The sequence below is a fragment of the Pan paniscus genome, chromosome 2 (genome assembly GCF_029289425.2).
Source record: "Pan paniscus chromosome 2, NHGRI_mPanPan1-v2.0_pri, whole genome shotgun sequence".
Taxonomy (NCBI): domain Eukaryota; kingdom Metazoa; phylum Chordata; class Mammalia; order Primates; family Hominidae; genus Pan; species Pan paniscus.
In genome coordinates, this window is record NC_085926.1 from 81,646,615 (window position 1) to 81,669,902 (window position 23,288).

Sequence of the window (23,288 nt, forward strand, 5' to 3'; positions counted from 1 at the left end):
TTCTGCTTGATCAATTCTGCTCTTGAGAAACTCTGATGCATTCTTCAGTTTGTCAACTGAATTTTTCAGCCCCAGAATTTCTGCTTGATTTTTTCAAAAGCATTTCAATCTCTCTGTTAAATTTATCCGATAGAATTCTAAATTCCTTCTCTGTTAAATTGCATTTCACGAGCTTCCTCAAAACTGCTATTTCATTTTTTTTTTTTTTTTTTTGTCAGAAAGGTCACATATCTCTGTCATTCCAGGATTGGTTACTGGTGATTTATTTAGTTTGTTTGGTGAGGTCATGATTTCCTGGAAGGTCGTGATGTTTGTGGATGTTTGCCAGTGTCTGGGCATTGAATAATTAGGTATTTATTGTAGCCTTCACGGGTCAGCCTTGTTTATACTGGTCCTTGGGAAGGTTTTCTAAGTATTTGAAGACTTGGGTGTTGTGATCTAAGTCTTTGGTCATTGCAGTGGTATCCGTATTAAAGGGCTCCACTCTTGTTGACTCATAGAGGTACTACCTTGATGATCTTAGTTAAGATCTGAGATAATTCATTGGATTATCAGGCAGAATCTCTTGTTCTCTTCCTTTACTTTCCCCCAAACAAAGGTCGTCTCTCACTCTATCCTGAGCTGCCTGGAATTGGAGGAAGGGGTGATGCAAGCAAGTTCATTGCCAACACCACTGGGACTGTGCTGGGTCACACTTGAAGCCAGCACACTACTAGTCCTCACCCAAAGTCTCTGGTGACTATTGCCTGGGTACCAGTGATGTTTATTCAAAGGCCAAGGGTTCTTTAGTCAGCAAGTGGTGCATCCTGCCAGGCCTGGGTCCTTCCCTTTAGGGCAGTATGTTCCCTTCTGGCCCAGGGTAGGTCTAGGAATGCCATGCTGAAGCTATGGCCTGGCACTAGGAACTTTAGAAACCTACTTCATGCCATATTTTACTGTGGCTGAGGTGGCACCCACATTGCAAGCAATGTCCCTTTCACTCTTCTCTTTCCTTTCCTCAAGCAGAAGGAGCCTCTGTCTCCATGGCCACCACCACCCCAAGGCCATGGCGCCCACTGCCTGGTTACTGCTGATGTTTGTTCAAAGCCCAAGGGCTCCTTAGTCAGCAGTTGGTGAATCGTGCCAGACCTAGGTCTCTCCTTTCAGGGCAGTGGGTTCTCTTCTGGCTCAGGGAAGGTTGAGAAATGCCAGCTAGGAGCTAAGGCCTAAAACTGGAGGCTTTAGGAGTCTGCTTGGTGTTTTCTTTTACTGTGGCTGAGCTGATCCCCAAGTTGCAAGATAAAGCCCTTTTCACCCTTCCCTCTCCTTTCCTCAGGCAGGAGTCTCTTCCCATGGCCAACACATCTGGGAATGTGCCAGGTCACATCTGAAGCCAACATGGTTCTGGGTCTCATCAAAGGCCTGTGGCAATTGCTACTTGGCTACTGTTGATGTTTACTCAAGGTCCAAGTGTTCCTCCGTCATTAATTAAAGAATCCTGCCAGGACTGAGTTCTTCCCTTCAGGGAAGCAAGTTCCCTTAAGGCATAGGGTGGGTCTAGAAATGTCTTCTGAGAGCTGGGGCCTGAAATAGGGGCTTCAGATCTCTGCTTGGTGTTTTATTTTACTGTGGCTGAGCTGGTATCCGAGTTATAAGAAAAAGTCCTCTTTACTCTTCCCTCTCCTTTCTTGTGTACCCCATGTCCACTGGCTCTAAGCCCAGTACAACACCAGGACTTGCTCAGGAACTGCAGTCCTTGTGGTCTAGACTTTCAGATTTATCTGGAACCCCAGGGTACTTTAGTGTGCAGTGTTGGGTCTAGCTGGAACTCAGGTTCCAAATGCTGGGACAGCAGAAAATACCCCTCTGCCTAGGGCTGGTCTAATGGCTCTCTTTGCGGGTGCTGGCTGAATTCTGCCCATGTTACCTTCTGCTGTGACAGGGCAGCAATGAGTTCCAATGCAAAGTCCCACAGTCACTGTGTTTTCCCTCCCCTAAGCAAACAGATTCTCTTTTTCCATGTGCCATGTGGTGCTGCCAAGGGGTGGGGGAGGGTTGGTATAGGGAATTCAAGACTGTCTTTCTTACCCTCTTCTGTGCCTCTTTGCTTGAAATAATGTTAAAATGAGGTACTATGATTGCCGACCTGATTTTTGGTTCTTATGAACGTACATTCTTGTGTGGATAATTGTTCAATTTGGTGTTCCTGTAGGGAGGACAATGGCTGGAGAGTTCTATTCAACCATCTTGCTTGAATTTATATTTTCTACTCCCGCAACTGGCTACCTCTCCTGGCTTTGCTATCCTCAGGAATAATACCACCAGCATACTTTCTATTGTTCAAAGTGAAACCTTACATTTTCCCTTCTATAGTCCATGTTCAAACAGATTCTGAGTTCCTTCACTATAAGAAAGGGCTTCGTATACTTTTTCTATTCTATTGACATTACTTTAGTTCATGCCCTAATTATCTTTTAGGTGTACTGCAATTTCTCATAATTAATATCTGTACTTCCAATCTCTTTCCTCATGAAAGCTCCCTTACACACTGGTACATGAGAACTTTTACTAAAGCCTACATTCTTATCAAGTAGCTCCCTAGTCAAAAACCTGCAGCAACTCACTATAAAATCATAGAAAAAAGACTAATTAATATGGCATTAAAATCTTCTATTATGTGATCTCCATCTATGTTTTCAGCTTTATCTCTTAATACTTCTTTCTATAGTCATCATTCTCCAATTAATCCATTGTACTGTCCATTATCTAAGAATAGTCTATGATTTCTAATAGCTGAAATGGCTTTCTTCATTTGTTCCTGCTATAATCTTGTCCATTTCCCAAGTCTAGGCTTAAAAGTCTTTGTCTTAATCTCAGTATCTCTCCCCTCCTCCCCTGCCACTTATTTTTTCATTTTTCTTGTCCTCTGTTCTCCCATGGAACATTCTTGCTCCTTGTTCCTTTTCCATTTATTGCATTAAGACTTAGGTCGCAGTTTGGGTTTTATACATCTCTTTCCCTCCACTTAAGGGTCAAGGACAGCGCTGCAAAGATATAACAAAGATTGAAGTAGATACCAGTATTCTGTAAATGTATTTTGGTTTGATTATATTACACTACCAAGTATAGAAGGGTTTAGTCTAGGAGCATTACTTTAGCACTCTGGAGGTGAGAAGGATCACGTACAAATTGCTACATGTCTAGTATTTGTTTGGATTTCCTCATGGAAATGAAGAGGACATTTGTTTCCCAGAATAGTACTGTACCTCTTTAGTGTAGATAACCCATCACATTGATTTATTTGTAGGCATAAAGAGACAGACAACACAGCGCATTCTGTGGGTTAACTGGGGCACATTTGTGCTATCAGTCACAACTACAGCCTCCTCTCCTAGATGCTCTGATGTTATGTGGAACAGTGATTGGCTGGGTGGGAAGAAAGTAGGGAACCATCTCTCTTTGCCCTCAATGTCACTGAGCAGCATGGGGTGGTGACAGATGCTGCAGGCTACTTACTAAAAAGCACTGTCTGTTTTCTTCTTACTGTCAGAGTGAAATTCTGCCTGTGTGTCCACTTCATCAAGGGATGTCTTCCTGAGACTCAGGGGTAATTCCTGATTAAGGCACTCATGTTAATTTCATTCTTCTTCCTAGAAAATTTTTCTGGGAGATGTGAGACCCAACTCTGGTCAATAAAATATGAAATAAATTTTGCTAAAGAAGTAAGTTCATTCTTGAAGAGATACACAAAAAAATCTGTTTGCATTTTGTTGTATCTGAAGGTGGGTGACACTTGGAGTCATGGCTCTTATCTAATGATTAGTAACAGGTGCTACCATTTGGACATTGCTGGCACCCTGAGAATTGAAAGCAAAAAGAATGAACTGGGGAACTTGATACTGTCACAAGTGCTGGGGAAACTAGACGTTAGGGTTTTTATTATGTGACAAATACATTTTCCTTATTATTTGAGCCAGCTGAGTAGGAGGGTTTCTTTATTGTAGCTGGAGCCACCCTGACACATAGGACTTCATGTTGGCATCAGGCACCTTGCTCAGGTGGCAGATGCTAATCATTGTTAGGGCTTCAGGGGACAAGCACATTATTTCTATTGCCTGCTTGAAAAATTGTGCTGATTTATTGCTAGGTCCTGAATCTGTCATTTTTTTCATGGATCTAGTAACATGTCTTTAAAATGTACTGTACATTTGCTTTGTAATAATTATCAAACTTACAATGCCTAATATTTATCTTCTTTACTAGTTTAAAAGCTCTATGAGGGCAGTGACTGTATCTGCTAGGAGAATTCCTATATTTACAGTAATCAGCTCAGAGCTGTCACAGAGGTGTTCAGTAAATAGGTACTCAGTAAGTATCTGTAAGGTGTTCAGTAAATAGGTACTCAGTAAGTATCTGTAAAATGCATGAAAAAAGGAGTAAATGAATACATAGAGAACATCAAAAACATTCTCCCTGGTTATTTCTACTGCTCACACCTCCCCTGCCTTGCCTTCTTACCAATTCAGGCCTACAAAGGTATGCTGTGTCTTGAATTTTAGGAGAAGAAACAGAAAAAGGAAGGACGCTATCATTACAACTACTGTTTGCTCTCTCCCACTGAGTGGAGGAAAAGAAACAAGTCTCAGAGGTAACTTACAAAATATTTTCATAGAGTAAAACTACAATCGTCTCCCATATTGCTGCTCTAAACATTATTTAAGAAATATTATTTAAGAAATATTCAGTTACACTTTTTAAAGCCTGGTCCCCTAAGTCCAGAGCCTCTGCTATTATCTCAGAAGACTTCATTTATTGTCTTCTGTATTGGTGGATGTGGGGACCTGGAGAGCAGGGCTCCATATTGAAACCTTCAGGACAGCAAGATCCACAGCTCTTTCCTTTGATGTGAACCACGTCTGCACTAACCCCTCTGTTTAAACCCAAAATGAAGCTTAGGAATAATTCAGTATAACTGAGTCGAGCAAAGATTTATCCATCAACTATTTTAAGTTCCTCATTTTTCAGATGAGGAAAATGAATGTTTCTGTCATCAAGATCAACCTTAGTCTTTTTTTTTTTTGTCCTATAATGTAATAAAGAAGTGAATGTGGACAGTCATATTCACTGGTAACAAAAAGGATATTTCCCTGGCAATGCTGTTCCAACTCGGTAGTCAGTGTAGCTCTTGCTTGGATGGAAGTTGAAAATGAAAAGAAGACCTGCTCTTTCAAAAGCAATGACCTTATTGCCTTCATGTTTTTCACTCACGTAGGCCTGCAAGAATTAGCACACATGTTACATTTAAATAATACCTAGATGCTGCTACAAGTACATTATTTTTCGTCTTTCTTAATAGTCTGGTTATTAAACCAAAAATGAGTATTTCAGAACACCATATTTTTTTGAACATGTTACAATTTTGCTGTACCTAACTGTGAGCCAAGAACAGTCTCAAAAATTGTTTAGTGGAGTATACAAAGCTCACCAGCCACTTGCTAACCTCATAGCACAAATAGAGAAACAGTGTTGTGGCTCAGGTTTTAAGTAAAACCATGGTACCTAAACATACTACAAAGTGTTCGTTTGTATATATTAGATCTACTTATAAGTGAATTTTCTGTAAGACTGTTAGTCTCCAGCTTAATGTGGTTAGGTACATAAAATTACTTTTCAAAATTTAATGTAACATTTTTATTTTAATGTAGTTTCTGAAATTACAGTTCTCTTAAACATTTTACATTTTTACCCAACTTTGTCAGATTCAATGGCAACCTAAAGTCAATTACAATACTTTTTTTTTCTTAATAAAAAGACAAGGTCTGAAAAGAAATTACATCTGTAAACTCTCTTCTTTTCTTCATCATCATGTATTTACAGTTGGCTGTGAAAAGCCTTTGCTTTTTCAACACCACCCTCACTCAGCCCCAGCTTTGAGAGGACTTATTGCCATGCATACCCGCAGCACCACTCTTGGTAATTTAGAAATGTGAACTACAGCTCTAGAGTAAACAGGGTGCCTTTTGGTATTCAACGTTGTTCCTATTGAAAAGGAGCATCATTTTGCTCTCTCTTCTGGAAATAGCATTACTAATAAACGTGATTAGGGCATTCGTGTCATGGAACAAATCCTACTGAATATATAAATACCTTTGTTCAGCCATTAAAAAAAAAAGAATCATAGACACCAAAGTAAAAACACATCAACAGTAATTTCAAACAGCCCCAGTATAAAGTAAATGGATTATAACGAAGACATATTATATGTTAATTTTTGCCAGGAAAAAAGAAGCCTGTATAAAATTTTCACTTGTTAATTACATTTTCTAAAATTTGTTGAAAACTGAGACATTAATTCCAGAGGACAGACAGGCTCATGAAAAATACAAAACAGCATGCAGGTATAATGGCATCTATTGAAATGACAAGTTAGAGGCCACTAAAGAAGAGAAAAAAAAAATGAATAAAGAAATTTACATGTTGTCAAAGTAGTTTCTTTATGACAGCATAATTATTTACATAAAAAAGTGTTCCAAACAATTAAGATGTTTCCACAGCAATTTCCAAAATGGGTTCCCTGCAGAGCTTTTATTGTTTATTTTAACCTATAAAAATACAAATTACTAAATTTAAACAGTAACAAACAAACCAGGAAACTAAGCAGGGCATTATGTTTAAGATTTTCATTATCAATTGGAGAGACTTCAGTGACATGTTTTGACAACCTGAAGTATGGTACAGGACACTAGACACTGAATAATAAAGTGCTGTTTAAAAGATCTGCATAGAGATTTAAATTGGTTGCCATTCTAGGCATGTACCTCATTGGTGACTAAAACACAGCATTCAGAGTGAAGAGCTTACCTGTGGAGCTGCAAGCCAACCATATCTTTCTTCCAATCTATTCATATCCCTGTCAAAATTATTTAGGAACTTGTAGCGAAGAAGGTCATCGTCAGTTAAATGAAACTGCCGCCTGGCATAATGGTAACTCTCATTATTTCCTTTTCTTGGGAAGTCTAACCATTCAGGATGCCCAAATTCATTACCTGCATTACAAAACAAATGCAAATATCAGCCTGTTAATATTAGAATTTCTTACTAATAATAAATCAATAATTATATGTTTTTAATGTTTTTTAAATTTAGTTTAGGCTATCATTTACTAGACCTGTGTCCTGTGAATGATGTACAGGTGTAGCTCAAAAATAGCATGGTCTAGCACAGGAAGTACCACCTTTGGACTCAGAAGCCCAGGGTCCAGCTTCAGATTGGCTGCCCATTACTTGTTGCACATCTTGGTTTCCTCAAGCACAAACTGAAGACAATTATCAATGTCATACTTATTTCATTTCTGAAATAATCTCTGCGATCTCAGAGTAATTTCTGAAATATCTATTTCTATAATCTCTGAAATCTGTACAATTCTTGACAATTTCTAAAGGCTTTGTATGTAGGTTATTTTTTGATCCTCAAAGGAACTCTCTATTATATTCATTTCACAGATGAGAAATCCAAAGCTCTGGCCAGTTAAGAGACTTGCCCAACTTCACATAGTGGGAAAGCAACCATTAAAATTGAGTTCCTCTCATTAAAATCCAGTTTTTCCTACCACATCACATTAGGCAAATATCTTGTAAACTTCAGGTGCTAAGGAAACTCAGGTCATTACTTTTATTATGAATTTTCCGTATTTCTTTTTCAGATCTATTTTTTACTACTAGAGTGTGTACCTTTCATTTCAAGTGTGCCTGCATGCTTATGCTTATTCTTCTGTGTGTTTAGCTGAGACCCCTGGCTGGAGATCTGTATAATATTATCTCTCACTATAATGATCAGAACCAGAAACCCAATAAACTTAAAAATAAAGTAAAACAGTAACAAATACATAGTTTCCATTTTGAGAATCAATTTTAGATATTAGTCATCTAACCGATTGGTTCTTATTGTTACCTTTAAGTTCAATTTCTACTTTAAGCCTTCTTTTCTTTCCCTAAAAATTAAATGCTACTTTCCAAACTTTTCTTTCATGTGCTACAATTAATTATTGCTGTGATTTTCTAATTAGTGCTACAAATTTCTAATTAATGCTGCAAATTTCTAATTAATTTTATAAATTTCTCCAATGAGTTAGAAAGTATCATAGCCAATACAAATGTGTCCTACTTCAAATACACTGCATATTAATATTATAATAAATAAAAACTAATAAGCTAGGATGTAATTCAAAATAATTTACTGCAGAGGTGCTTTAAATAGTGAACTTTATGCTAAGAAATTCTGCAACTTACATTTAACTTTTCAGGACCACATTCATCCAAATAAAAATATCATCCAAATAAATAGGTGTATAGCAGTTTCTTAAAAATTAATGTGTCTACAAACATTTTGCTCAATTCAAATTTCAGTCTAAATGATAATATTTCTTATGATGTTGTCCACAGTGTGTCATAGCAGAGAGCCGACTTTATGAGGCTATATTAGGATGCTTTAAATTGACACAAGAAATGTCCCTCTGCTATATTTAAAGGTCCTGTCTAGGTCTAAAATCTGATTCACATCAGCCCAAGGTATACCCATGGCACAGCTTACTCCTTCAATCATGAAACTAGCAAAATAATGTACCTGCAGAATTGCAATTGGAGCAATCTTTACTGATAATGAAGGGACTTCCAGTCCGGGAACAAGTATATGTCCACATACCAATCCAAGGACAAGCGGGATTTTAACTAGTGGATGATTTAAGAGAGACTAGAAATGCCATGAGGTAGCGATAGTATATTAGCCTACAAACTGGATCCAGGCTTCCCATAGGCAAAATACTTTTCTTCTGGGACAGCCGTGGATCTCTGGGTTGATCCCAGTATTAATAAACAATTCCTTTAGCCCTCATCCATGGAGACTGTCACATCATTGTCATCACGATGACAGTAGAAGCAGCAGCACATGCTTAATTTCTGTTTATTATGTGCCAGGCACGATTGTAGGCATTGCACATGAATTAACACTATCTTCCACAATTGTCTAAGGTAGGTAATATCATTATTTCAATTTTACAGATAAGGAAACTGAGACACAAAGATGTTACACAGTAATTAAGGAGTTGGGCCTGTGAACCCAGTTAGTCTGGTTTCAGCCCCCTGACTCTTAATTACTACCATAGCATGTTGTGCACAAGTAAATTCTATGGAAATACAGGGCCAAGAATGACCAACTTCTCATACCTGGACAGAGATTCCAGGTATGTATCAGATGCACAAATGCATCAGAGTGAGAAAGTGAGATGTAGTAAAAAGTTCAGTTTAGCCACAAAATAAGACTTGTGGTAAGGAGATAAAGCATGATCATTAGGATGAACCGTATACATTTTGTACCTTATATTGCAGGCATTAGGGAATCAAAGGCTATTTTAAAGTAGGGAAATGAGAATTCCAAATGTGTTTATTATTAAAATATCTCTGGTACCATGTGGAAAAAAGACTGGATATCAGGGAAAGTTGAATGGTAGGAAAACTGGTATGGAATCCAATGTATAACAGATGATGAGATTCTGTGGAAACACAGAAAAGAATGATCGATTCAAATGGCATTTCTGAGATGGAAATAACAAGATTTGATGACAGACTGACTGAATGCAGACAGTGAGGAAAAGGAAAGTCGGAATGCAATTTTGAAGTTTTGAGTTCAGGAGGCTGAGTAGTGACAGTGTTAACTACACTAGAGGAAAATGGTGACAGAAAGTTTGGGGTAAGAAGATAATGAGTTCAATTTTAGGCCTGCTAAATTTAAGACACGAAGGATACATCAGCATCTGTAGATTTAGAAGAATGATAAAAATAAGGTACTGAAACTCAAGAGAGAATTGTAGGTGGGGAGAAAGAGTAATTTATAAAGCCTCAATAAGCAAAGATAATGAGAGCCACCAGAGAAAAAACGCCATGGCCAGCATACCAAGGAACTGAAGGCAGAAAGAAGCCATGTTAGGGAAGACTGAGAGCAATGGTTAGCAGGGTAAAGGGGACATTAGAAGAAAACATAGAAGGCTAAGAAGAGTCCCAAGGATGGTGGTCAGTAGCATTAAATGCTACCGAAAAATAAAATCATAAATAAGAACTTGCTACATGATCTCCCCTCTGATGCAGAAATAAGATGGTGTAAAGCTATGCTTTTCAATCTATATTACATTCCAGAATCACCAAGGAAGGCTGTTAAAAATGTTCACCCCTACCCTCAATGATATGGATACATTACTTCTGGAGTGATTACTAGGCTGGAATCTACAGTTTGTCAACTTCTCCATAATATTTTGAAAGTAGTCAGTTAGACAACATGATGCCCATGGATACAGATTTCCAAGTTAGCAAGACTTGGGTTTAAATCACAGCTATGCCACTTATGAGTGATGTGAATATAGGCAATTTAATCTCTCTAGTGCTTGGTTTCCTCATCTGTAAAATCATCATTCTGAGGAGAGAACCAGCTGCCCATACAGGTAACAAGGATGAATCCAAAGGGTTGCTAGCTATTTGGCTCTTGTTCATACAGGTTTTCATGGAATGGCCTTATTCCTTTCTTTAAAGTGCTGAAGTTCTGCACAGATGCATTTATTCATATTTTAATAATACAAACATATATCCCAAAGCCAAGTATTAATGTGCTTTGAATCATCTACTGTTTTAGATCTTAAAAGACAGAATTGAAAATGAAAATAATGTTGTTACAAGACACCCAGACTGATTGGGTAAATCAGATTACTATGTTAGGAATCCTATATCCACCCTCATGAAAGCCTCACTTTTCTACATGTTCACCTTGCAAAGCCTCTGAATAAGCTCTCAAAGGTTATTTGTAGTTTAACTGACAGTTGATTATATACCACTTAAAATTAACATCTTAGGCACTATCTAAAAGTAGAGTTCTGCTCTGGCTAGAACACTCCTGGCACCTGATGACCTCCCCAACTCCCATTTCTTCCTAGCCTGCTTGAAAATGTGACCTGAAGTCACGCTGTTGCTGCTTGCTATCTTTACCAACTGCCTTGGGTAGATTAATGAGGTGAAAACAACAAATTCATTTTCACTGTATAGTTTTGCTTGCTCTTAGTATCTTGCCTTCGTAGTGGAGTTTTCAATAGTACAGAAATGAATGGTGAGTTTGACTAAAACTATCAGAGGATGGTATTAACTCATCGCACAATCTGATTAAAAGCTAAGTAACTGCTCCCCAGGAAAACACACACACACACACCCCACGATACAGCCTCAGAGGGTTCATGGACTCCATAAAAATGTGAAATTACATTATTATCATTTATTTCTAACATTCCAGTGTGAAAAATTCACATGCTTATAATCTACAGCATAAATAATGGTGATGGGCTGCAAGTTGCCCCCCCCCGCCCAAATTCATATGTTGAAATATTAACTCTCAATGTGATGGTATTTAGGTGATGGGGCTTTGGGAGGTGATTAGGTCAGGAGGGTTGAGCCCTCATGAACAGGATTAATGTTGTTATAAAAGAGGCCCCAGAGAGCTGCCTTGTTTCTTCTGCTGTGGAGGATACAGTGAGAAGACAGCCATCTGTGAACCAGGAAATAGGGCATCACCAGATATCAAATCTGCCAGTGCCTCGATCTAGGACTTCCCAGCATCCAGACTATGAGAAATAGTTTTTGTTGTTTAAGCCACCCAGTCTATGGTGGTTTGTTATAGCAGGACAAACAGGCTAAGATAATAAGGACTGAAGAGTAGCATAATTACAATTAAATAGGTAAGGCATGTAAATTATTTAGAAGCATATATGATACATAGTATGTGCTCAATAAATATTGACTTCTATTACAATGTTTTATTTTTATTTTATTTATTAATTTATTAAGTAATCCACTCATAGAAATACTTTTAAAAATCACAATTACACACACATAGATGTTACAAAATAATCTGTTTTTCTTTTGATAAACATTGTATTTATTTTTGTCTATATCCACATCTATATATTTATATCTATATCTATATTGATACCTATACATACATTCATACCTACCTACCAACTACCTACAACTTGTTTTTGAACAAAGATAGACTCGCATTATATATTATTTTGAAATTTAAAATGAGCATTTTGCATATCAATAGGTATGCATCTCCATGATGGTATTCCATTGTGGACCATGTAATGAAATTTTAAGGTAAACAGCAGATATTCTAGGATCAAACATTTCCCAAGTTTTGAACACTGCTCATGATTCGAAGATACAGGCACAAGTTAGTAGATTCTCCTGAAAATAATTTTCAACACACAAATTATATTTCTTAATGTATATGTTTAGGATTCTACTTTAAAAGTATTTTTCATCATTTATATTTAATGTTTCATTTTAGTGCCCTCTAAGATACATCAATTTAAAATATTTATCATTTCAATACCATATAATGGTATTGAAAAATTAGTAAGCATTAAGAAAAAATTCATCTGGGGACTACTAGAGGCAGGAGAGAGAAAGCAGGAAGGGCTGAAAAACAACCTATTGGGTACTATGTTCACCACCTGGGTGACAGACATTCACACCCCAAACCTCAGTGTCATGCAATATATCCACATAACAAACTGCACATGTACCCCTTGCATCTAAAATAAAAGTTGAAATTATTTTTTAAAAGTAACTAATTTTTAAATGGAGAAATTTAATTACATGAGGTTAATTTCAGTACTTAGAAAAATCTGAGAAAAAGAAAAAAGCACACAAAATATTTGGTAATATTTGGTAATGTAACTCAATTTAAGATTTTGTTTATATTTTAACTTTTACTTCATTTATCTTTTTAAAGTATAAATTCACTACTTTAAGAGCATCTCAAGAAGCATATTCATATAATATGTAATATGAAATTAAATTTCTAAGTTAGAAAATAGAACTTTAATTTAAAAAATTCAAAATACGGTAACGATTCTATTTTATTAGAAAATCATTTATTAATCTCTATTAGACATTTAGATTTTCTGAAAATGTTCCTTCAGAGAGGCCTCTTTTTAGACTGAAAAATATAGAAAGTTGCATATAACAAAGAGAGACAGAAAAATTGTATCAGTGATTGTAGACAAAACATTCTACAGGGTGGCTCTGAATGTTTTCTCTGTTGTAAACGAGCTGACAAGGGGCAAATTAAGTTTAATGTAGACAAACGCAACATTAAATTTCATATTTGGTTCAAAACCATAAACACAAGCATAAAATAAATGGAAGCAAATCACAGAAAGACTTTCAAAGTGACCTTGGGATAATAGTGAACCATTCTTAAGGCTGGAGAGAGAAAACTGGAAAATGCCTGTTAGTATCTTCCACTAGCTCACAGCTCACAAACCTAATGAAGAAAAATACTATCATTAAAACAAGTTAAGAATGTCCTTCTCAGCTATGTTCTACAAATTACTTAGGATATATGGCAGTAATTGAGACAGTACAGTGAAATATGGTGACCCAAATGAGCCTATAAGTAAGGGTGCTGTGTATAAGGGCTGCTGTGTATAAAAATGGATCAGAAATCTAAATTTATTCAGGTGATGGCAAATAATATAATTGATTTATTTTAGTATAGATGACTTGACAGAATGCAAACAATATGATCTGAATCAGCATTTGAATTTAAGCAATATGTATATTCCTAAATTATATATGAATATGATAGGTACACATATGTACATAATACATTTATATGTTCCTCAATGAATGCAACAGGTGTTCACAAGTTGGGGCTCATGCATTTCTAATGATTTTCTAATATTTCATGCAAAATGTTGTATGTATGTTCACATGCATTTTTCAGAGGAGAGAAATGTGTTCTTTGGATTCTCCAGGCATCCAAAGATTAAATGTATTTGTGAAAGAACCATTCACTATATTAGAATGCCAGCAACTAGAAGAATGGGTCACAAGTAAGGGCTTTTAAGCAAAATAAAAAAGAAAAGTAGAAAGCTAAGTTAAAGGAAGCATTTTTAAAACCTTTGGCTGGTTTATTCAACAGATAAGAGGCTTAGAAAAGTCACATTTAAACTAACTGTAACACACAGAGGCAATGACTGTGACAGTTAAGAACAATAGTTCTGAGTCCAAAATACGCATTACAAGTAATCTGGCACTAACCATCAAAGCATGATCGTTCTGCTCATTAAATTATGATTATGATCAGTAGTGTAATACATAGAATGTTCCTCGATTCAAAATGAAGAGAGGATAATCATTTTTTGAGCCATCACTTGGGACCCTTTCTAAGAGAATTCAGAATTCATGGTATGGTTCATTGCATTCAATATAGTAACAGAACTGGGTGCTTCTAGAAATGAGAAATCTGAAAACTTTGGCTAAACCTTAAAACAAAATCACAGAAGCAGGTAACTAACATTGCTATAGTTAATGATTCTAAAAAAGTCTACCAAGTTCCTTCTCTCTAGTTCCAGTTCCTCCTTACACAGCCCCATTCATGTCTGGTTAATTGTGAAAAACCTCTAAGAGCAAAATTCCGATTGGGACTCCTTCTCCTGTAATTAATTTTTTGCTGTTTGATGTAAAGGTCCAAACTATAACTTGACAAGAAGCCAGCTGGTACAGTGACGAAATTCAAGGCAATATAACTAATAAAAAAGCCCCAGCTCTGTTGGCTGAACATTTTGAGTAGCAGGTTTGTGTATTTTGTTTCTGTAAACTGTAATGCATACTAATTTTACCTAGGAATTAATTAAAGTATATCAAAACCTCCATGCTGTGGATGTTACATAATTTGTTATTGTTCCCCAGTTTACATGTATATAAAAATAATGTATAGTCCTAATGAGAATATAAAAACGTTAGCGCCTACTCCTCTTTACTGTACTAAAGACTAACTTTTAGAAGAAAATATCTATATTAAAATGAAATTCTTTGGCTTTTCTCTGGTATTGCAGTGAGTACTTAACTCACCAAAGTGTGAGGCACAGCACAAAGCAATTTTTTAAACCAGGGCCTGTGATTTTTCTTTAAAAAAAAAAAAAAAACTTGTAATCACTGCCCCTGCTGCCTTTGATACTAATCAGTGTGGTTATGGGAAGGGGCCACATCTAATGTTTCTCTGTCATTCTCCACAGCAAGCTCCAGTGCACTGTACCTGAAACAGTCTCCTTAAATATTTGTTAAGATTTGATGTTTTCCTCTATAATTATTAAATGTCCAACATAATTTCTCTGGAGGTACAGAAGCAAAATACAGTGATCAGATCCAGAAGATGAGAGAAAGTATGACATGCTAGATGAGGCCAACAAAACAGAACTCAGTGCTCAAGAGAACAGGATTTATCATTACAGTCTATCACAGCCTCCCTTTTGCCTCCAGACTGTAAATGGTATGTAATTCTTTGTTGATATCAAGCATATGTGTGTGTGTGTGTGTGTGTGTGTGTGTGCATGCCAGTTGTACTCCACCAGTCCACTCTTTTCCATGGTTTCACTTTCTATGGTTTCAGTTACCCATGGTCAACTGTGGCCTGAAAATATTAAATGGAAAATTCCAGATATAATTCATAAGTTTTAATGCATGCCCTTCAGTGTAGCATGATGAAATCCTGTGACGTCCTCCTGCATCCCAATCCAGATGTGAATCATCACTTTGCCCAGCATCTCTGCACTATCCACTACCTGCTCATTAGTCACTTAACGGCCATCTCAGTTACCAAACGGACTGCCATGGTATTGCTGTGCTTGTGTTCAAGTCACCTTTATGTTATTTTGAATGGCTCCAAAGCACAAGTAGTGATACTGGCATACTGTTATAATAGTTCTATGTTATTATGCAGTATTGTTGTTAATCTCTTACTCTGCATAATTTATAAATTAAACTTTATTATATTTATATATGTAAAGGAAAAAAAGCAGTGTATATAGGGTTCAGTACAACATGAAGTTTCAGGCATCCACTGAAGAACATACCCCAGTGGAAAAGGAGAAACCACTGTACATGCACACACACACACACACACACAAACACACACACACACAAACTCACACACAAACTCACACACACACACAAACTCACACACACACAAACACACACAAACACACACACACAAACTCACACACACTCTCACTTTAAATACACACACCTGTACACACTCATATTATAGGCAACAGTCCTGATGAGAATATTAAAAACAAAAAACAAACACCTAACTCCCATTCCTCATAACTGTACCAGGTTTGTCAGGGGTGTCTGAACCACAGCAACTCCATCTTGAAGAGGGGCTGGGTAAAATTAACGATGAGACCTACTGGGCTGCATTCCCAGATGGTTAGGGATACTAAGTCACAGAATGAAATAGGAGGTTGGCACAAGACACAGGCCATAAAGACCTTGCTGATAAAACAGATTGCAGTAAAGAAGCCAGCTAAAACCCACCAAATCCAACATGGTAATGAGAGTGACCTCTGGTCTTTCTCACTGCTATACTCCCACCAGTGCCACAACAGTTTACAAATGCCATGGCAACATCAGGAAGTTACCCTCTATGGTCTAAAAGTGGGAGGCATGAATAATCCACCCCTTGTTTAGCATATAATCAAGAAAATAACCATAAAAATGAACAACCAGCAGCCCTTGGGGCTGCTCTGTCTATGGAGTAGCTATTCGTTCATTCCTCTACTTTCTTAATAAACTTGCTTTCACTTTACTCTATGGACTCTCCCTGAATTCTTTCTTGCCTGAGATCCAAAAACCCTCTCTTAGGGTCTGGATCAGGACCCCTTTCCGGTAACATCTTTCCGGCCACCATGGAAGGAACAATACTAAGGAAACTCCTGACCCAAAGACTAACTTTGGGTAAGTGCTAGGGTCCAGTAACATCTTTCTGGCAGACCATGGAAGAAATGAAACTAAAGAGACCCCCAACCCAAAGGAAAATCACCTGCATGTACCAATTGGTGAACTTTCGGCACGTGGGGTGCATATACCCGAGTGAAGAGTGGGATTGCATTAGACGCCCAATTTAAGGGAGCCAGAGTCTCTCCTAAGACAGATTTAAAGGGTCCTCTCAGAAAAAGGCAAGGACGCTTGACTGAACTTGGGTACGAGGCCCAACTTAGGAAGGTTAGAGTCCTTTATAAGATTTAGGGGGTTAGTGGACCCTCTTAGTAAAGTCCTCGGATAAGAACGGGTTCAGCACTATGGGATGTTAACTGCTATGCTCTTTGGAGTAATCTGCTTTGCAGTCTTTGCTGACAGTTGTGGGTGACAGAATTACACAAGTAAAGGACCATGGGAAATGGGGAGCTTTTTCCTCCCTCAAAGGGGAAATTCGATAATTTTCCTCTTTGTTGCAGCTTGGCAGCCAGGGCTTTGGTGCAGCCAGCCGGGTCACTGGGGCCCAGAAGCCTGGCATGCCAGCAAAAGGATAAGAATTTCTTACTAGTCAGGCTTCTAGGTTCGTTTGTTCTCTCTCTCTCTCTCTCTCTCTCTTTCTCCCTCTGGGCAAACTGGTTGAATGAATGGTAAAAATCACTGTTTATCTCCTCTGTAAAGATTTGATCAATGGGAAAAAAGGATCCGTGAGGCTAATCTTAAGCTGTAGCAAATCTGGTGTGCTTTGTGTGCCTTTCTGTATTGTTTGGTCATAAAGAGGGGTATCTTAGGATAGAATGTTGGCCTAGGACACCATAAGCTTGCTGTTCAAAATGGCCCAGAAAACTGGTCGGTTACAAACTTCGTTGCAGGTCCCTGAAACAAAACTGGATGAAGTTCTCCTCTTCTCTTGTTCTGTGTCCTTGGGAGATGAACTTTTAACCACATGGCAGTACTTTCTCTTGGTCTCTGCTGTCACAACGGCTGCTCAGGTTCAGGGTTCAATTCCTGGCTTAGGAAATGAGTCCTTTCTGGTTTGATATCAGTGTGACATTTGCCATTTTTTAATTCTCTTCCCCTCTAGGAACCATCTTTGGAGTAATCTGCCTTGCAACCGGAATTTGGCTCAAAACAGGTTTTTCTTAGAGCACTAATCGACACTTTAACAAAAAATTGTAAAGGTTATAAAAATTGTAAGGGTTAAAAAAGGTTTATGAGTATCCTACCTTATGGTCAAACATTAAAATTGGGTAGACATGTCAATGAGTTTTATTAAGAATTGGTTTTAACATTAATAGTACACTAATGTAAAGGTGAAATTTGGCTTATTTGGTACAAAAATCATACAGGAAGCACTGTCACATGTGAAATAGTGTTTGGCTTTCTTTGGGCTATATTTGTGTAAATATGTTGTTGGTATGTGTTCCAGAATTATGTAAAACTCCTCTAATTCTAATAGGACTTAGTGTATGTTATTATAATTGTTACATAAAATCATATGCCAGAAAGGTAACCAAATTTCTTTGTCAATCGTGTTTTTAAATGTGGCTGCCCTAAAAGAGTTTGTCATTCACAGAAAATTGTTGTGTTGTTTTGATCCTCTTCAAAAGATTGTTTCATAATCAGTGACAGGACTTTGATAGTTGCTCTTAAATGCAGGTTTCTGATTACTTTGAATAACTTTGGAATAGAGGAAAAACATTAAGGACTCTCATGGAGAGCTGAAATGTTTATGACTATCAAGCAGAAGAGGAGTTAACTGCATGGACTAAACTAATGTAAGATTAAAGAAACTTTTTTGACATTTTGCTTAAAAATTGCTGATCATTTGCTTTGTTTTTCAGAGTCAAGGTAACTTCTTTTAACCTACTTGCAGCTTTTGACAATTAAGTGAAGTATACTCCTGTGAACAAAATTTGAAGCATATTTGTTTCTCTCTACCTAATTTCTCCAGAATTTGGAAACTATTTGTGAGTATTCTTTTTTTTTTTTTGAGATGGAGTCTTGCTCTGTCGCCTAGGCTAGAGTGCAGTGGTGTGATCTCACTTACTGCAACCTCCACCTCCCTGGTTCAAGCGATTCTCCTGCCTCAGCCTCCTGAGTAGCTGGGATTACAGGTGCCCACCACCATGCCGAGCTAATTGTTGTATTTTTAGTAGAGATGGGGTCTCACCTTCTTGGCCAGGCTGGTCTCGAACTCCTGACCTTGTGATTCACCCTCTTCAGCCTCCCAAAGTGCTGGGATTACAGGAGTGAGCCACCACCCCCGGCTGGGTATTCTTAATTTATGGCAATACAGTTATTTGCATAAGTGCAATAAGAATCTGTTTCCTTTTGTAACAGGACACAATTGGTGAAACTGGTTATTTTACCAAGGCATTGACCGGAATGGTATGCTTTCCTTTAAGGAATTGAACTTGACTTTAAAGCCAATAAAAGCCTCTTGAGAAAACTGGCCTCATACCTTGTCTACACAGTCTCTGTACAGGGTTCTTGACCAGTGATAAGGAAAGAATGTCACTTTCTGATAAGCCCAGGAGCCCCAAGCTATCTTGTGACTTCAAGAGTAGAGGAATTTATCCAACTCATAGATGTTTGAGGTTACAAACACATGGCTGGGCTCAACTTAAAAAATAAAAGTCTTATCTGAGATTCCTTATGCAACAGAATTCCATCAAAGCCAACCAAAAAGTTTATATCAAAAATAATTATTCTTGCCGTACTTTATACAAATAAACAGGCCAAGTATAATAAAGCAAATCAGTCTTACCATAATTTGTCTCTAGTAAAAATGGGAAACTGGAGAGAGAAATTAAGTTTCAAGAACTATAGTACACTTGTTATTAATAGATTCTAGTCTCATCGGTTGTTTTTGAGTTTTTTCCTGCAATTTAGGCTGACCCTGCTTACTCCTATAAACCAACCAGTGATCTCTGGATGCTGCTCAAAAGAAATAAAAAGGATGAGTAATATAAAAATCTGGAGTCAATATTCTAACCCTGGGCACACTGGAACTGGCTAGCAACCCCATAACAGCTTGGTTCCAACAATTGCCCAGTTCATGGAAAGCCTTCTAATTCAGTTGACTTGGGATAATTTTACTTATTTTACTTTACTCTTGTGGAATACATCGCTGTTTTACTCCACATGTAGGAATGCAGGATAAGCTTACTCAATGTTCTCTGAAACTGGACACTTATTAATCTTCCAGATATCACCTTTTTTTCAGCACTCAAGAGTTATGAATGGCTATCACCATACCAATGCTTTCTGACTGAGCTCCTCTCTACCCTGAATGCAAGAGACCTAACAGTTAGGTAGGAATATCATTGCCCTTATTCAGCCTGAAGAAGTTACAGAAGATGGATCTTCATCCCTCTATAACCCTTAAGAGTTCTCTTATAAAATGGAGAGAGAATATATGTCAGAGGTGTTTGAATCAGAGCAACTCCATTTTGAATAGGGACTAGGTAAAATAAGACTGAGACCTACTGGGCTGCATTCCCAGATGATCAGGCATTCTAAGTCACAGAATGAGACAGAGGTTGGCACGAGACACAGGTCATGAAGACCTTGCTGATAAAACAGGATGCAGGAAAGAAGCCAGCTAAAACCCACCAAAACCAACATGGCAATGAGGATGACCTCTGGTCATCCTCATTGCTATACGCCCACCATCACCATGACAGTCTACAAATGCCATGGCAATGTCAGGAAGTTACTCTATGTGGTCTTAAAAGAGGAGGCATGAATAATCCACCCCTTGTTTAGCACACTATCAAGAAATAACCATAAAAATGAACAACCAGCAGCCCTTGGGGCTGCTCTGTCTATGGAGTAGCCATTCGTTCATTCCTCTACTTTCTTAATAAACTTGCTTTCACTTTACTTTACTCTATGGACTTTCTCTGAATTCTTTCTTGCCTAGATCCAAGAATCCTCTCTTGGGGTCTGTATAGGGACCTTTTTCTGGTAACAGATTCACTGTTTTAAAACAAAATGCTTTGGTCTCCACATTCTCTCATGTCTTTCTCCTGCACACTCCTCCTTTAAAAGATACAAGCCAAAGAATATATTCTAAGCCCCATGTTAAAGTGGTCATATGTTTAACTATAACAGAAGAATACAACTTTAGGAACTACTTAAGTGTATCTGTGTATCAGATAACATGCTTAATTGCTTAATATACATCAGCATCATCCCTGTTCTCATAGAACTCACAATTTAATAGGAGAGATTTTACTCAATCATAAAAATATCCATTTCCTTAACATGATGGGGGGTGCTGGACAAGAGGGATCAAAAGAAGGCTTAAAGGATCTGTAAAAGTTAAAGAAAGTAGTAGGAGAGTGTGAAAGGAAAACAAATCCTGGGGCCCCAGAATCACTAAGCTAAAGGGAAAAGACAAGCTGGGAACCGCTTCTATTCAAAGTCACCCCTCTGCTCACTGAGGTCAATGCATATCTGATTGCCTCCCTTGGAGAGGCTAAGCAGAAACTCAATGCAACCATTTTCCTCTCATCTACCTATGACCTGGAAGCCCCCTCCCCACTTCCAGTTGTCCCACCTGTCCTTCAAGTTGTCCTGCTGCTTTGGACTGAACCAATGTTCATCTTACTATGACTGATGTCTCATGTCTCCCTAAAATGTATAAAACAAAACTGCTCTGACCACGCTGGACACATGTCATCAGGACCTCCTGAGGCTGTGTCTGGGCACACATCTTCAACCTTGGCAAAATAAACTTTCTAAATGAACTGAGACCTGTCTTAGATATTCAGCATTCACAGTGATATGAGACAAATGCTCCTGTTCCATCTAATCATGCCATGGTGACAAATATCCATACCCCCAATTCTAGAAGAGCTGAAAGGGGCCAGGAATGTGGTGCTGAATGTTAGAACTAGGGAAGCATGCTGGGTCCATACCTTCACTCTACCCCTGCTCTCCCAGTCCTCCCCCTGATAAATTATGTGTAACATCTTGAAGTAATAGCTGAATGAGCTATGGGCACTTGGAAAACAATTTTCAACTTAAACTTTGGTTGATCTGGCCAAACCCATCAATCCTTTGTGTTATCTACATGATTACAATTGCTTGGGGTGGTTAAGTTCTCATCAATAAGGCAAAGACAGGATAGTGGGTGAAGTAAATTCTTAGGTCCAATGTTAAGAAGGTTGTCAAAATAGGCCGGGTGTGGTGGCTCACACCTGTAGTCCCTGCACTTTGGGAGGCCAAGGCGGGTGGATTACCTAAGGTCAGGAGCCCAAGACCAGCCTGGCCAGCATGGCGAAATCCTGTCTCTACTAAAAATACAAAAATTAGCTGAGCGCGTGGCAGGCACCTGTAATTCCAGCTACTCAGGAGGCTGATGCAGGAAAATTGCTTGAACCCGGAAGGTGGAGGCTGCAGTGAGCTGAGATTGTGCCACTGCACTCCAGCCTGGGAGACAGAGCAAGGCTCTATCTTATATTAAAAAAAAAAAAAAAAAAGAAGGCTGTCAAAATAAACAAACAAAAAATAATCTTCATCAGCAATGTCCATAAGTGCAAAATCAGATTTCTATATTCCACATAAATGTGGTAGAATGAATATAAACACACTTATAAACAAGTTTTATTTGAAATGCTAAAGACTTATTAGCATTACTATATTGAAGGGTAATTATACATCTCTTAATTCCTTTTTTTAAAATTGAGAAAATGGAAGATGATTTTAAATAAATGAAATGTAAAATAATCACACTATTAAAATAAAAGCAAAGTCATTTATTGAGAGCCTCCTATATACACAGGCTTTGTGCTACAATTATTAACAGTTACTTTAAAAAATAGTCTTCACAAAAACCCTTCAATATGGGAGGGAACATTATTTCTGTTTTCAGATAATAGATCAGGAAAGTAATGTGACTTTCTAAGGTTATACAGGTATGAAGTATCAAGACTAGTATTCGAACTTAGATGTCTCTGTGTACTTTTCATTGTATCTGGCACTAAGTACATGATTTGAACAACATTAACTAGAAATCTATTATGAATGTACAAGCATTAGGGAAGGTAATGAAAGAGCTATAAAAAGAATGTACTTCCAATTCCACTATCAAGTGTATGAATGAAGTGTATTTATTACTGACCTCTGCTTTCTTTGTACCTTGCATATCCTGCTACTGTTGGTGTTATGATTCCACGTTGTAGCTGTTTAGCCTCTTCAGAGTTTTTTTTAAACTCCTGCAAAAAGGCTTGAGTGTTCTCCTGTGCTTCCACTTGCACTTGGATATATATTTTTTTCTTTACTAATGAAAGTATTTAAATAGCATTATGCTGTGTTTTGTATGTGTGTGTTTATATTGTTTTTGCCTATCTTTCTATTAGACTGGGAACAGATATCATATTTTCATCTATTATTTCTACTACAGCAAGCATTCAGTATACACTCAAAGATTTATTAAAT

The 23,288-nt window shown here is 37.7% G+C and overlaps 1 protein-coding gene across 1 annotated transcript in view; it reads right to left on the minus strand.

The window, feature by feature from the left end:
* The window catches only part of GBE1 (1,4-alpha-glucan branching enzyme 1), a 276,829-nt gene that overhangs the window by 40,383 nt on the left and 213,158 nt on the right, over positions 1–23,288 (minus strand). Inside the window, exons 14-15 of the mRNA XM_055110157.2 lie at positions 6,841–7,025; positions 5,121–5,253 (exon numbers count right to left, since the gene is read on the minus strand). Coding sequence (XP_054966132.1) covers positions 5,121–5,253; positions 6,841–7,025 — 318 coding nt within the window. The remainder of the gene's footprint in view (positions 1–5,120; positions 5,254–6,840; positions 7,026–23,288) is intronic.